Source organism: Lonchura striata, chromosome 20, assembly GCF_050655825.1.
Source record: "Lonchura striata isolate lonStrDom1 chromosome 20, ASM5065582v1, whole genome shotgun sequence".
Taxonomy (NCBI): Eukaryota; Metazoa; Chordata; class Aves; order Passeriformes; family Estrildidae; genus Lonchura; species Lonchura striata.
Window position 1 is genome coordinate 3,796,209 of NC_140722.1, and position 14,927 is coordinate 3,811,135.

At 43.0% G+C, this 14,927-nt stretch overlaps 1 protein-coding gene across 1 annotated transcript in view; it reads left to right on the forward strand.

The window, feature by feature from the left end:
* The window catches only part of TRPC4AP (transient receptor potential cation channel subfamily C member 4 associated protein), a 36,746-nt gene that overhangs the window by 18,471 nt on the left and 3,348 nt on the right, over positions 1 to 14,927 (forward strand). Inside the window, exons 8-18 of the mRNA XM_085557956.1 lie at positions 687 to 875; positions 1,930 to 2,072; positions 6,285 to 6,416; positions 7,102 to 7,160; positions 9,750 to 9,851; positions 11,197 to 11,280; positions 11,580 to 11,670; positions 12,199 to 12,339; positions 13,465 to 13,573; positions 13,767 to 13,879; positions 14,109 to 14,315. Coding sequence (XP_085414082.1) covers positions 687 to 875; positions 1,930 to 2,072; positions 6,285 to 6,416; positions 7,102 to 7,160; positions 9,750 to 9,851; positions 11,197 to 11,280; positions 11,580 to 11,670; positions 12,199 to 12,339; positions 13,465 to 13,573; positions 13,767 to 13,879; positions 14,109 to 14,315 — 1,370 coding nt within the window. The remainder of the gene's footprint in view (positions 1 to 686; positions 876 to 1,929; positions 2,073 to 6,284; positions 6,417 to 7,101; positions 7,161 to 9,749; positions 9,852 to 11,196; positions 11,281 to 11,579; positions 11,671 to 12,198; positions 12,340 to 13,464; positions 13,574 to 13,766; positions 13,880 to 14,108; positions 14,316 to 14,927) is intronic.

A 14,927-nucleotide genomic window follows, 5' to 3' on the forward strand; every position in this document is an offset into this window, starting at 1 on the left:
TTCTTTCAGAGATAAAACCCTTTCATGTAATGTTCATAGCCAAATTCTTTGTCCTTTTCTCCTTGCTCCTGCAAGTGGGAAGTGAAGCTTTAGCCATGTATATTTAATAAATAGGTCCTGTAATTAAGGTTTTCTTGAAGGCAAAATGCACCTCCCCAAACATTTTGCAGAGCAGTGACTTCTGTCTTTGCACTGCTCTTTCTGAGGGTGCAGCTCCACAGTTGAAACCCTCACACCTGGGGCTGCTGTGATGTTTTCTCCACCTGTTTTGTTCCATGAGGAGGTAATTCAGGAACCTAGTACTTGAGAAGCTGTCAGCTTCCCTCTCCACTGCTGCAGGGAACCAGTTCAGTCACTACAGACCAGCACCACAGGAGGGAAAATGAAGGAGGAAAGGGGAGGTGGAGCTGCCCCTTCCAAAGGCTGCTGCTTTATTTCTGCCAGCTTAGTTTTCAGCCAGATCAGTAGCTTGATAAGACTGGAGAGCAGCACTGAATTGTTGCTGGGGTATAGATGCTCTCTTCCAGTCCTTAACAGGAGAGTGCTGACTTCTTTCATCTTCAGTTCTTTTTAACCACACACTTCTATATTCCTAAAGCAGATGTGCTAGTACCTTGTGGTGATCTTGAATTGTAATAAAATTATTTCTCTCTTTTTTTCTTTTTTTTTTTTTTTTTTTTTCCCAGCTACACTTCTGAATATTCCAGGCTTCATCGAGCGGTTGTGCAAACTGGCCACACGGAAAGTGTCTGAAACAACAGGGACTTCCAGCTTCCTGCAGGAGCTGGAGGAGTGGTACACCTGGCTGGACAATGCCCTGGTGCTGGATGCACTGATGAGAGTGGCAAATGAAGAGGCAGAGCAGAGCAGTACAGGTACCTGGCTTGCATCCCTCCACCCACCAGCAGCTGATGCATGTCTTAACCTTTCCTTGTGTCTCCTTTCTTAACCTTGCCGTGTGTTGTTTTTTCCTTCATCTGGTCCTGATTCCCTTTTTCTTGCATGGAGGACTCACGTATCAACATTTAGGTCTGACTCCTATTTTGTTCTCATGTAGCACTGATTTTTTAATTGAATTAAAATTAGCCAAAGGAGAGACCCTCCAGCAATGTGTGCTCTTTGCATGCCTAGCTAACACTGAAATGCTGTGCATCCTCAGTCCTAACCTCCTTTGCAGTGATTAAAATAACCCTCCTGAGGTGAGTGGCTTCACCAGCATTTTACTCTAAAACTTTGGCTCATGGCTTTGGGTTCAAATGCTTCATACCAAGCAAGGGGCCCCATCTTTAAAAAGAAAAGTTGGTTCCAGCTAAATTAAATAAGTTAATTGAAAAAAAAAAAAATTACTCCAGTGGAAGAGTTAATACAACTTAGGAAAATGCTTTGGAGCACATATGTGGTTTGTTTCTTCCCCCTTTGGTATGACAGAAATGCAGTGTATGTCTGGTAGAACTCAAAGTACTTCATATTCCTGTTTCTGCTCTTAGCTGTGTAATTCTCTCTAAGGTTATGAAATTTATTTAACCGTGGCCTAAGAATACTTGTACTGAGGTATGAAATGAAAGTAGATTCAATAGTAAGTGCTTCTGATAATCTCCCATCTACTTTTATTACCTTTCTGCCATGCCCTGGTGCAGTAGTCTATTAATTCATTTAGGTGAGCCTACTTATTTTATGAAGATGCTGACATTTAGTTAGTTTTGGAAAAATAATTTGATTTTTATCTCCTCCAAATTTTCAGCTATATTTTTTCTCTAGCACATAATTCAAATTGGTTATTTGCTGTACATTACTATTTTTAGTTAAGAAGAAAATTCCAGCAGATGTACTGTTCCTGTATCTGCAGTGTTCAGTGTAAAAGTAACAACTGTAACAAATCCTTTTTGTTGAAGCTGCCTCTATCTCACATCTTTTGCTATCTTTTTTCAGAGTCTTCAGATGAGAGTGGACTGGCCAACACCTCCACAAGGACACAGCTGCCCCAGTCCATGAAGATCATGCACGAGATCATGTACAAGCTGGAGGTGCTGTATGTTCTCTGTGTGCTGCTCATGGGCAGGCAGAGGAATCAGGTGAGCCCTAGTGTGTGCCCACACTCACACTTGGTGTCTCTTTAAACCTGAGTGAGATCATGGACACAGAAGCACCAGGGCAAAGCTCAGGGGACAAAGCTGGGCAGTCCATGCTGGCAGCCTGGCCAGAAAACAGGCAGCATTTCACTGGGAACAGCTGGGGCAGGGCTGCTCACACACTGCTCTGCAGAGCTCTGCTCTGGTGCACGAGGGATGCAGGAGGATGCCTCCTGTGTGAGGAGGTGTGTGGGTACCTGGATGATGCAGGAGCTGCAGTCAGGTGTTCTCCCTGCTCCTGGTGCCTTGGTGACCAGTTTGGATGGAGCCCCTTCAGGCCTTACCCTTTGGCTCCTTTCACTTTGGATTTTTGCAGCATATTGCCATGACTTTAGCAAAGAGTGAGCATGCTGTTAAACTCCCAGCTGGGAAGGTGCACTTCAGTACTGCCAGCACTGCTCACTGCTTGCAAATCTCACTTATCTGTTCCTTTGCCTTTCTTCCTTTTGAAATGGAAGAAACAAAAAAATTCCCTGCCTCACACAGGCTTATGAAGAACCAGTCACTGCAGCTCAGCTGGGGTTTGATTTAAATGGGTCAAAAGCAGGTTGTGAAGGGAAAAGCAAAGCAATCCTTGGTGAGGTTTTGTCAGGTTTCCAGCTTTGGCAGTCTGCTCAGCTCAGCAGATCTTGGCATAGCAGGGCCATTCAGATGTCCTGGACACTGGGAGAGCCAAGCTGGTGTGAGTTATTTGAAGGCTGTTGTGTTAGGCAGGACAGGCTGTGTTGTGGGCAGGGGTTGGAGCACATTTATCTGGAGTGTTTTGTTCTCTGGTAGTAACCTCCCAGGGTATCAGTCCCAAACACCCCCAGGGCAATCTCCTAAATCTCTTAATCTGAATACAGGTGCAGTTATAGCTCAGTCCCAAACATAACTCACCTGTTCCCTCCAAATCTACAGCTGAGCTTGTGGACCTCCCATCCCTGGAGGTGTTCAAGGCTGGGGCTTGGAGCAACCTGGTCTGGTGGAAGGTGCCCCTGCCCAAGGCAGGGGAATGAGATGGGCTTTAACATCCCTTCCATCCCAAGCCATCCTGGGAGTTTGTGATTCTGAGCAGACACTTGGCATTAAAAGAAGCAAATTCTGCATAAGAGGAAGCAGAGGGAACCAGTAATTCTTGCAGAAACCACAGTCACTACCATAAACAATCCTGATCATGTTGTCATTTCTTTTAGAAGTGCTGTTTCTGCTAGGTATGAAATAAAATATAAACAAAGCCCAAAACATAACTGAAACTACCAGAACATGGATCTATTGGGAGGACTTTTTCTTTTTCATTGTGTCAAGGCAGATAATTCATCCCTGCCTGAGTTCCCCACAAGAATACAGGTTTTTAGATTCTGCAGAAACTGCTTGCAGCCTGCACTCATCCTGTTGCTGTTGGAGGGAGATTGAGGTGCTGGATTCCTTCCCTCCCTGGGTCACTTCTGCTGTGTTCCTGTCAAATGTGACAAGGCAAAAAATCTGCTGCTGAAGCAGCTAGCTTTGAGGATGAACTTATGTTTTAATTTCCTGGGAACACAACTCTTATCCTTCATCTGCTATTTCTGCTCCTGTGCAGATGGGGAAACTAAGGATAAAGGTAGCCTGCAGTTCACTTTTTCCAGGACTGATTCAGGACTGGAGTTGAATTTTTGAAGGATTTGAGTAACTGCATTCCTAAACACTTTTTGTCCAGAGCCCAGTGGGGTTTTTTTTTGTTTGTTTTAGGTGGGTTTTTTTTGTTGTTTGGTTTTGGGTTTTTTTCGGGTTTGGGTATTTTTTTTGGGGGGGTGTGGAGGAGTTGTCCTTTTTTTTATTTTGTTTTGTGAAATCCTCTGCCTTTAAAATACATGCTACATCCTTCATTGCTTAATCTGCGTAAGACTTTTGTGGCAGATGTGAATCCCCTGCCCTTCCTGAGAGCCAGGCACAGGCAGGACTGGAGCTGAGCTGTTCTCCATGGGAAGCTCTGGAATGCAGGCACAGCAGTGTGAATAGCACCCTCAGACAAGCATTTCAGCTGCTTTTTGCTCTCTCTTTTCTGTGAAGGAAAAAAGAACAGCATCTGTTGTACCAGTCTGAGTAGCCAAAGAACTTGCTGGTCTTAGATTGGATTCTTTTTGCATAGAAATTTTATTAAGGGCATCACAACCCTGGTTCAGTCTGCTGTAATAATCAACATAATAGTCTGGCATTTGCTGGAAGCAAGGTGCAGCCTCCCAAACTCAACCTGTCCCCAAATGAATCTCTGAATGCTTGGCTTAAACTTGATTGTTGGCTAATTTGCATAAATTGATAACTGTGGTAGCAGTGACTTAGCTCCTCCTGTTGCCATGTTGGGGATGATCTCACCCTTGGGAATAAGTGATGTTTCTCTGCAGATCTGGGTCTTTGCTGCCTTCTCATTATGGTCACACCCTAAATTACTCTCCTTATGTATTTTTCTAGGCTGTCCTGCATGTCTGTTTTGTGGTGAAGAGCCATCAGCTGATTGCCTTGCTCCTGCTGTAGGGAGCCACACTGCACACAAAGAAACTCAGCTTAGCAGAGACAGTTTTAGTGTTGAGAAAGCAACAGAACAATTCCTGTGCTAGATGGCAGCAGGAAAAAGCCAAAGTAGCTTGAAGGTTGAATATAGAGCAGGGATTGTCTTGGCATCCTCAGACAGAGTAATTGTAATGAGTTTGGGCTCTGGGAGAGAGTGCTGCAGAGGCAGTGACGTGACATGAGGAGCTTGGTCAGGTGAGAATTCAGAGCTGAGCAAACTAAACTGCACAGGTTTTAAATCAGAGTCATTTGGAGAGGAGCAGATTCAGGAGCTGAAACTGAGTGTAGAGAGTTGTTCCTGTAGTGAGGGGTGAGGCTCTTGCAGGCAGCTCATGCCCTTGGCTTCCTCCTGTTGTGCCTGTGCCATGGAGGCACAGGGGCACTACAGGGAACACTTTGTTCAGACATTCCTCAGAGCTGCTTTTGTGACTAAACCAAAGTGTCCAAGAGTGTTTCAAAGTAATGGAACACCAGAGGCCTCCAGGCTCAGCAGTCTGTCAGGGCAGCATGGGTGGGCTGGGAAGGAGCTGGATGCTCCTCAGGTGTGTATTTGAGGTGTCCAGCAACAGGAATGTGACTTCCATCAAGGTGGGACAGCTGGTGGCTACAGCCAAGAGGAGTGCAAAAAGCCATCAGCTGTGCTGCAGACTAGAACTAAAACCTGTAAATCAGCATCAGCTTCAGATATTTTGATTCATTCAGGTATATGAGTAAATAGAGCAAAGTAGATTGATCTGCTTGAAATGCTGATGGTTACAGTTCTGGATCATGGGACAACCTGGGGTATTTTTAAGTAATTGTGTGTGTTGATTTTAAGGAACATGTCCATTACTTGGACACTTAATTTTTGCAAACTGTTGTATATTCCAGTCATGTGGTTTTCATTTGAAACCACATCTCAAGGAATAATGCTTGTAGTAAGCCTACAGCTAATAATACAGCTTTCTGTTTCCTTTACTCCTCATCTTCTAAATTCCTTACATCAAAAGTATCCCAGCTTGGACTGAAGGTATTAAACAGCTGTTCGCACCAAAATTATTAGGTTTTTTATATGAATAAAAAAGATGTACCAGGCAGGCTGATAATGAACCTGAGCAATTTGATATTTTTTTTCTCTAAAGTTCAGCTTCTCTTTAACCTGAAGGAGTAGTGTGGTGTGATTGTATTCTGCTGGACTCTGCTCAGGACTCCTGCTCAGGTCACGAGAACAAAACCAATATGGATGGGTTTTGTTGTCATCAGAGCTGCCTGGGCTGCAGCTGTGTGTCTGCAAAGGGAAAGGACACTCAGGGGATTGAGTGGCTGCAGAATATCCCCAGCTCAGCTGTTTGGTGTAGATGCATTTTCAGTGTGCTAGGAGTGATGTCCTGATGCCCAAAGCTGCTTCCAGAGACACAGTGGTTAATTGAAGCACTGGTGAAGAACTTTATCCTGAAATGTCTGTTTTCTGTTCACATCCACCAAATGGAAACTGCTGCCCTGTGGTTAACACAAACACTTGGTGTTTGAGACAAGAATTCACATCCTTTTGTCAGAGAATGAAACCACTGTGCCCATCTGTTTGCAGGCTACATTAAATCTGTGTTTGAGCTGCAGCAGACGTGTTTGTACCTCTCTTGTTCCCAGGTTCATAAAATGATAGCAGAGTTCAGACTCATTCCTGGCCTCAATAACCTGTTTGACAAACTCATCTGGAGGAAGCACTCAGCCTCGGCCCTGGTTCTGCATGGACACAACCAGAACTGTGACTGCAGCCCGGTGAGGAACCTCTGCACTTCTGTAGTGGATTTTCATCCTGGCACACAATTCTGAGGAGCTGTGCTGAATAACTGGGTGTTTGTATCATCAATGACTTGAGATGTGGTAGCATTCAGATTTTGGGGGATTACTGATTTCACTGAAGTCTTATCTTGGCTCATGTTAGCATTGTAGCAAAGCCAATTTAGCCTCTCCCTTCTCTCCTAATTAGTTTGTTGATTTTAAGGAACATGTCCATTTTTGGAACTGAAAAAGTAAATATCTGGACCCTGGAGGCCAGAGGTAGAAGACAACCAAAATTCAAAGAAATGATACCTAGGAGAGGCGCAGAGTACAAATTGTGCCACAGTCAGGTTTAGGGGGTTGGGTTTTACATTGGACTCTTTTATTATTTTTTTTCTTTCCCAACCTAGACATTCTGAATTGATCCATACAATTAAAAGCTTTTTTGCCTTTGCAGTGAGAAGGAATTATTACCTGTTATGTGCATAGGCTTGGAGGCAATCTCCACTTCTGTTTTGGGAAGTGCAGCCTCTCCATTTGTCCCGTCACTTGTTCTGCTGTCCAAAGGGGTTTGATTTGGAAAGGTTTTCCATTCAGCTGTTTCATACCTGCTTGGTAACTAATGATAACCAAAAATTCTAAAGCAATGATTTTTTTTTTCACCTCTCTTGTCTCGTTTTAGGACATTACTTTAAAAATACAATTCTTGAGGCTTCTTCAGAGCTTCAGTGACCATCATGAGTGAGTATGAGAAGGGGTGGTGGGTTGTGGCTTGGTGCTGTTTGTCTGGCTGTGGTTCCAGGTGTCCTGGGCACAGGGCAGTCTCCACATGAAGAGAATATTATACTGTCCCTAAACTTCATGCTCCTTTCAGCTCTTGCTGTAACAGCTTAAGAATTTGCTCTGTGGTGGGCATGTCTGAATATGTCTGGTGTGGTTAAACCCAACCCATTTTGTTTTGTGTTGAGATGAGCTGAAACATGTACAGGATGAGTTAACACTTTCTGACTGAAGGAATAAGGAGGCAGCTTTCTTCTTTTTTGCCTTCTACCCAGAGCTGACAGTGAGCCAGGGAAATAGGAAGAAATCTCCTGTCTGTCTTCAAAATAAATCCTTAGGAAAACTTGGGTGTGCTGGAATAGTAGGAGGGGTGGTGCAGTTTGCTTGGGGTTATTTAATATTTAGTGCTGTGCTGCTGGTTTTGTTTAAGACTTGTGGAATTGCAACCTGCATTCCATCTGTTCCTGTTGCTCTCATTCAGTCCTGGGAGGTGGTTCCACTTCCTCACAAACTCCTGTGTGAGAGGCATGTTGCACTTGAGGTGCTGCTCATTCCTAGAGCCAGGCTGGTAGTTTTGTGCAGGATTTTAGTCCTGTTGGATAGATTTCAAATCTCAGCCTTTTTGATTGTGGAATATTAGCTTTGAGAATGCAGAGCTGCTGGACATAGGGAGGGAATGCTGACCTGTTGTAAATCCTTCATGCAAGACATTGTTTGCCTGGGAATTGCTCCAGGTTTTCCAGTAAAATCTCTCAGGTGATGTTACTACTTAAGCAGCTGCTACAAAGATCTCAGGCTTGTTTGAGCAGAAAACAGCTCCCAGCTGTAACATTTGAGCAAGTGGAATGTGTAGAATCTGTTTGGGGGGTTTAAATAATAACACAAACTTTCTGTGAAATCACAGATAACACAGAGTTAACTGAGGACAAGATGAGAGCAAAGTACACTTATGCTGATATTCATTCAGTGAAATTGTGTCCAAACCAGATTTGCAGAGATGTGTATTGCAGGGAGAGAAGGGCTCTGTTCTCATTGCAGAAACCTGTTCAGTCCACATCAAAGGAAGCTGTTGAAGATTATTTTCGTTTGGGGTGACTTTGTATGGTGGAAATTTTTTTTTTTTTTAAAGAAAGGCTTAGTAGTTTTTTGTTGTTTGGTTTTAAGGTAGTTTATTGTAAGTTATTTAAAAGATTGCTTTGTTAGATTGTTGTGGTTTGGTTAGTAGTTTAGGTAAAGGTACAAATATTTTTGATTTTTTTTTTTTTTCTTTTGGCAGTTGTTATCTTTTATATGGTACATTATGTGATAAATGTTTACAGTTTTTTTTAATACTTATTATTTATATTAAATGGTGTTTTTCTATTTTAAACTATTTTGTGAGTGCTAACATTATTAAAAATATGGAGGTAAGGAAGAAGAAAGAGGAATGATAGGACTGGCTTAAATTTTTTTGTCTTTGTATAGGTATTAAAATTCTTCTGTACAGTACTAAAAAATTTTTCTTTTTACTTTGTGATTATTTCTACTATAATATCTAATTTTTTGTGACTTTTTTTCTCTCTTGTGAAGTTGGTAAATCATTTCATGGCTTAAATTTAAAATTACAGCTGTTTTCAGCTAGGGTTTTAAATGCTTCTGTCTTGGGCTTGGAACTTCTAAAAATGTCTGAGGGACATTTTGAGTTCTGATAGGAGGCTGTACACAAGAGCACTACTCTGATGAGAGTGTTGGAAGTAAAAAGGAACCTCACACTCACCACTGCATCCTCTGCCCCCTGAGCTTTCCTGAGAAGGAATCTTTGCTGTCTGACTTTGAACACTTGGGAGCAGGAGGACTCTCATGGAGCACACTGCCATTGGGCAACATTTCTACTGTGTCAGATTTATTCTGCAGTTAGTTCACTTTATAGACAAAATAATTTATTTTCATTATGAAAAGTTCAGTATTTGATAAAGAATTCATGTACATTCCTGGGATCTATATCCATTTTTATTTGCATCTTTACTTTTCATGATGTTTTTAAATATTTCCAGGGTAAAGTTTGTTCAGATAATAAAATACCAGGATGACCGAGTCCTTTTATGACAGTTTCTGCTTTCTTACTTAGAAAGAGATTTATTACTTAAAAAGCACAATCACTATAGGGTAGAGAAAAACTTCAGGAAGCTGTGAAAAAGTTTGCTGTTTCATACTTATTTTGGTCTGAAATTCAGCAAAATGTTGCTTAGAATTTTTTTTTTTTTTTAATGAGCATTATGCAGAAGAAAATATTTACAAACCACAAGATCCCAAACAAGTCAGCAAAGAGCCATCATCTCAAAGCTGGTCAGTGTTGGAAGTGGTATTTGATAAATTTTGGAGGAGGTCTTCCCAAGCTGCAGCTGGCTTGCCTGGAGCAGGGAGCAGAGTGGGAATGCTGTGAAGAGCAGCCAGGGTTCAACAGTTTGCCCAGTACTGCAGCCCTTGTAGCTGTGGCTCTGCTTTTCATGAAATTGCATTTTTGCCTTTGATTTCATCTTGCTTTTCTCCCCTCCTCCCCGGCTGCTTTAGGAACAAGTATCTCCTTTTGAACAGCCAGGAACTGAATGAGCTGAGTGCAATCTCCCATAAAGCCAACATCCCTGAAGTGGATGCAGTGGTCAACACTGACAGGTGAGAGGGGATCAGGCTGCTGGTCAGGAATTTAAGAGTTTTGGAAGCACTTAGACTGGAAGTTTGGCATCAGCTGTTTAGTTCGACCTCTCTGTCCACCACACTTTGATTTCAGTGTCTCCTTTCAGTGGGAGGTGTCCAGGTTTGTGGGATGTTTTTGGTCATTAGCAAATCTCAGGTGTGCTCGTGCTCAGAATAAGGTGCTATAGAAACAAAAGCAACTTTAAAACCCCTAAAGAGAGGGGTTTGAGTTCATGGCTCAGACTTCACTATGATGTGCTGGCTCTGCTTGTCTGACCTTCCTCGGTCAGCCATTGCAGACAGACCTGGAAAGTAAACTGTGATCCTTCAAATAATTTAATTGTTCCTGCTATTAAAGCTGAGTTCTGGCATTCAGGAGCAGTGTGTGCACACATAAATGTCCATTTCCTGGCTGCACGAACACATCCAAGTGTCTGCTCAGAGTATTTTAAGAGCAGCTAATAACCAGAATAAGCTAAATTAGATTAACATGTTAAACCACTTACAGAATCACTTCTGCTGCATTTGAGTATCTGTTAGATGCACTGTTTTGATCTAATAATCTCTTTTAATACATGATTCTGGTGTATAAAGCTCAGCAGATGGAAGGTTGTTTGCAGAATTTATTTTGTCAGAATACTCCCAGGATATCAACAGAGACTTGGTCTGCACAGAGCAGATTTACCTCACTCCAAAAGGGAATCTCTAAGAGGATTTCTAGATTACAGTTATTATCATAATACTGTGTCTAATTGGGAAGAACTTGGGGTTTTTTTCACCCTTAGCATTTAGTTTTCATGTTGCTTTTCTTGATACATGAGTTCAAGGCATTACTTCTGTATGAGTTTAATGCAGGTGGATACTCCACCAAAGGTGCTGTTTGATACAAGTAAAATTGCAGTTTTACAGCCTAATGTAGCACACAGCTTTCCATACTCTGCTCTGCCTCCTAAATGGAATTTAGACTTTCCTTTACATTTTTTGAGGGGGGGGGGGGGGGAAATGGGGTTTCTTTCATTCTTAAGCTCAAATGTAGTATTTTATTTTTCTATTTCTTGATTCACACAAGGTGTGAATTGCTATTTCTGAAATCATTAAAATTCTGAGAGAGAGTTTTTATTTTGGACTTATTTGGAAGTTGTGTTGCAGATATTTACCAAGGGCAGTGAGGAGAACTCCTCTCTTGGTAGAGCTAGCACAATATTTGTGCTGTGTACTTCAATACTGAGATTTTGATCATCAAAAGCTCTGGAGCAGTGAGTGGATTCAGTGCTCAGTGCTTGCTCAGCCCTTCCACTCAGCTGTCATTTCTCACCTGCTGCAGGAGCCTTGTCTGTGATGGGAAGAGAGGTTTGTTGACCAGACTGCTTCAGGTCATGAAGAAGGAGCCAGCAGAATCCTCCTTCAGGTGGGTTCACTTTGCCTGTGATGAGGTGTTTGAGACCCCTGGGATGTAGCTTTGGTTTTGTCCAGCTCAGAGCAGCTGAGAATGTTGGAGAATAGGCTGTGGGAAGGTCTGCCTTTGTTGTGCTGTGGTGGCAGTGCAGGTGTGAAGAAATCACATCCAGTGATTTTCTGCAGGATCAGCAGGTCTGACTCCAGCTTCAGAGTGGAATGAAACAGATCAGAAAACTGGATTGAAATTGCAGTTGTGATCAAGTACTTCCCTTGCTCCAAAACTAACACCTCCTTTCTTCTCTTTCTCAGGTTTTGGCAAGCAAGGGCAGTTGAAAGTTTTCTGCGAGGCACCACCTCCTATGCAGACCAGATGTTCCTCCTCAAGAGAGGACTCCTGGAGGTAAGGAAGTTTCTGTCAGGCATCCTCCACGACAGTCAAAAAGGATTTATCTGCAGTGAACCAAAAGTGGATAAAAATGTAGTGTTAAATATTATGCTGGGTTTAAAACTCAGCGGGGAAATGAAGGCCACTCAAGCTGCCCCCTTGCAGTAGTGGGGGAGTAAACACACAGGGAGATAAGTCAGGGTCTCAGTTTACTGGAGAAATCACAATAGATGCAGCAATAATAATAAATGAAAAACTGGCCCTTATTCATGTGTAACTGTGATAAATACTGGGAAGACTTTAAAAAAATACCTGTGAATTCTGCTTGTGGGAGCCACATGTGGCCATTTGTATAACCTGCATCTCTGGGAGCTCATTTTAACAGGAGACTCAACTGAATTGTTGTCTTTAGTTTGGTGTTGTGGCATTCAGTCATCCAAGAACTTGCAGATAAATGCTTTAAATACTGATGAAATCAGAGTCTGTGTTATGCTGCTGGCTAGGACTAAGCTGTGGCAATAACATGTTTTCCTCCCCTGCCAGCATATTCTCTACTGCATTGTTGATAGTGAGTGCAAGTCACGGGATGTGCTTCAGAGTTACTTTGACCTTCTGGGAGAGCTGATGAAATTCAATATTGATGCATTCAAGAGGTTCAACAAATATATCAACACAGATGAGAAGGTAAATATTTGTAAAAACTGCCCCTATGGCTCAAATTACACCCTTTTAGAACCAAACATAACACTAAAACTTGGATTAATTTGGGTTTGGTGTGGTTTTAGAGCTTGGGGCACAATAAACATTAAGGGGTGAGTTGCCATAGTCCCTCAGTGTTTTCAACAGTGCTCCAGCTGCCTGAGACAGTGCTGAGCTGGTCAGTAAACACTGTCCTGTTCCATGATCAGGGCTAAGGTCAGGCTCAAGAGTAGCAGAACATTTCCTGGGAAGTCACCAGATCTGTGGTTAAGTGATAGTTGTGGACATTGAGACAGCTCCAAAAAATCTTTTACTGGAGCTTGCAGTGGGAATTCCTTTGTGAATAAGGCTTTAAATACTTGATACTGCAAACAGATGTAGATACTTGATGTTATTTGAACTTAGAGATGTTTTAAGAAGCCATGGCTTATGTAATTATAAAATTGAGCTGCACATGAATGGACAGCTCTATGCAAAGTGGTTTCATGCTCTTGTGTACTTTTGACATTTAACATCAGCTGGTGGGTAGGTTCTGAATGGCCTTATACTTTTGCTTTTGCTACTGTCATTTTTCTCTCATTGCTGTTAAGTCTGGTAGACCTTGGAGAAGGGATGTATAAATATATTTAAAAGAAAACTATCTCTTATTTTTTTTCTCTAGTAAATGAATTCAAACGTTCTAGAGAATGTCTATATTTCCTCTGTGCTTCCTGTTTATTGATCTCTGGCTGGGTTTAGTTCTCATTCTGTGTGACTCCCTCACTGTATTCCTCCCTAGCGCTGTCTGCTTATACAAAATCAATGTAGGAAAACATGGAGCTGCAGGAATTCCTCCTCTTTCAAAACAAATGCTGTATGAAATCTCACTTTCAATGGAGTGACATAGCCTCAAAAGACATTTTAGGGATGCCAGGATGGCATTTTCCCATTCCATAGTGTTTTTAAGGGATCTTTGGTCAGCCCTCGGTGCCAGTGTTGGCTTGGGCGGGGTGAGGCAGAGCTGGAGTGATGTCTCCTCTTCCCTTGTTAGAGATAACAAAAAGGTGATGATCCTGAGTATTAATATATTTAAATCTTTTAAATTCAAGACTAAAAAGTGTTTCTGTTCAGTTCCAGATATTTTTAAATCAGATCAACAGCTCTCTGGTGGACTCCAACATGCTCGTTCGCTGCATCACGCTGTCCCTGGACCGGTTTGAGAATCAGTCTGATGCTAAAGGTGAACAGGAAGCAATGGGCTGGGCCTGGGGGTTGTTCACTGGTGATAATGGTTTATTTAAATCTGGGCTTGGACTTTGGGAGTTAGAAATGCCACCTGGAAGGTTTGAGCACCAGTTCTTACTGCCCAGGTGCTTGGATCAGCGTGTCTGAGCCCCCAGCAGCTGGTGATTGTGTTTCTCCTCTTGCTGCAGTTGCAGAGGTCCTGTCCGAGTGCCGCCTGCTGTCCTACATGTCCCAGATGTCCATGAGAATGTCCTTCCTCTTCCGTCTCATTAATATTATCCATGTACAGACACTTACACAGGTAAAGAGCTGCCAGGGACCTTGCAGTTGCCTTACTGGGACTGGAGTGGTGAGCAGGGCTGGGAGCAGGGAGGAGCCTGGTTTTCTTGGAGGACACCCATGTCCCTTTTTCCTTGCTGTGTGCAGGAACACTTCCACTGTGTGCTTTCCACGGGCTTGTTTTATAGGGACGTGTATACAACAGGTATCTTGGTATTTATATTTTTTTGCTGTGTCATTTTTACTTCCAGGAAAATGTCAGTTGTTTGAACACAAGTTTAGTTATCCTAATGCTGGCCCGAAGGAAAGAAAAACTCCCTTTTTACCTGCGCACCTTGCAACAGATGGAATACACAGAAAAATACCCTGGCTTCATCCTGAACAACTTCCACAGCCTCCTGCGATTCTGGCAGCAGCATTACCTCAACAAGGATAAAGACAGCACCTGCTTAGAAAATGTATGTGACCCTCTTAGCATGGCAGGAGTCAATCACAGCAGCACCTGTCTGCCAGTCCCCTGCAAAAGTGGGAGGTTGGGAAGGGAAAGAAGGGAGGAAGTTCTGCCCCCGGTGTAACTCTGTGGTGCTTTTCACACGAGGCAGGTGCTGGAACACACTGGAAACAGAGCCTGGGGTCTTGGCCCTGGCACACAGAAGTGAGACTTGCCAGTGGGGTGGAGAGGCAGGGCTGGCAGGATGGCCAGGGAGGGACAGAATCCAGGTTGCAGAGTAGTTAGCACCTTAGCCAGACTGTTCCCTCTTCCTGGTGTTGCAAACAGTGCAGGAAGAATATCTGATGTAGCTGCTGGAAGCCAGGGGAGCAGCCTGCACGTTTCTGTGCCAGAGCTGGTTTGTCCTGGTCACTGGTGGGTAGAAATAACCAACTATCCAGTTACTTTTGGCACATGTGGTCTGGTGTTGGGCTGCCAGGGTGGCCTTTTGGCTTTGAGGGAATAATGCAGGAGGGCTGTGAACAGGGAGTGTGTTGGTTTCTGTGTCATCTTGGGAGTGGGAGCTACTTCCAGCATTGGCTTATCTGTGGCACCACAGGCTCCCAGTTTGTGTTGGGAC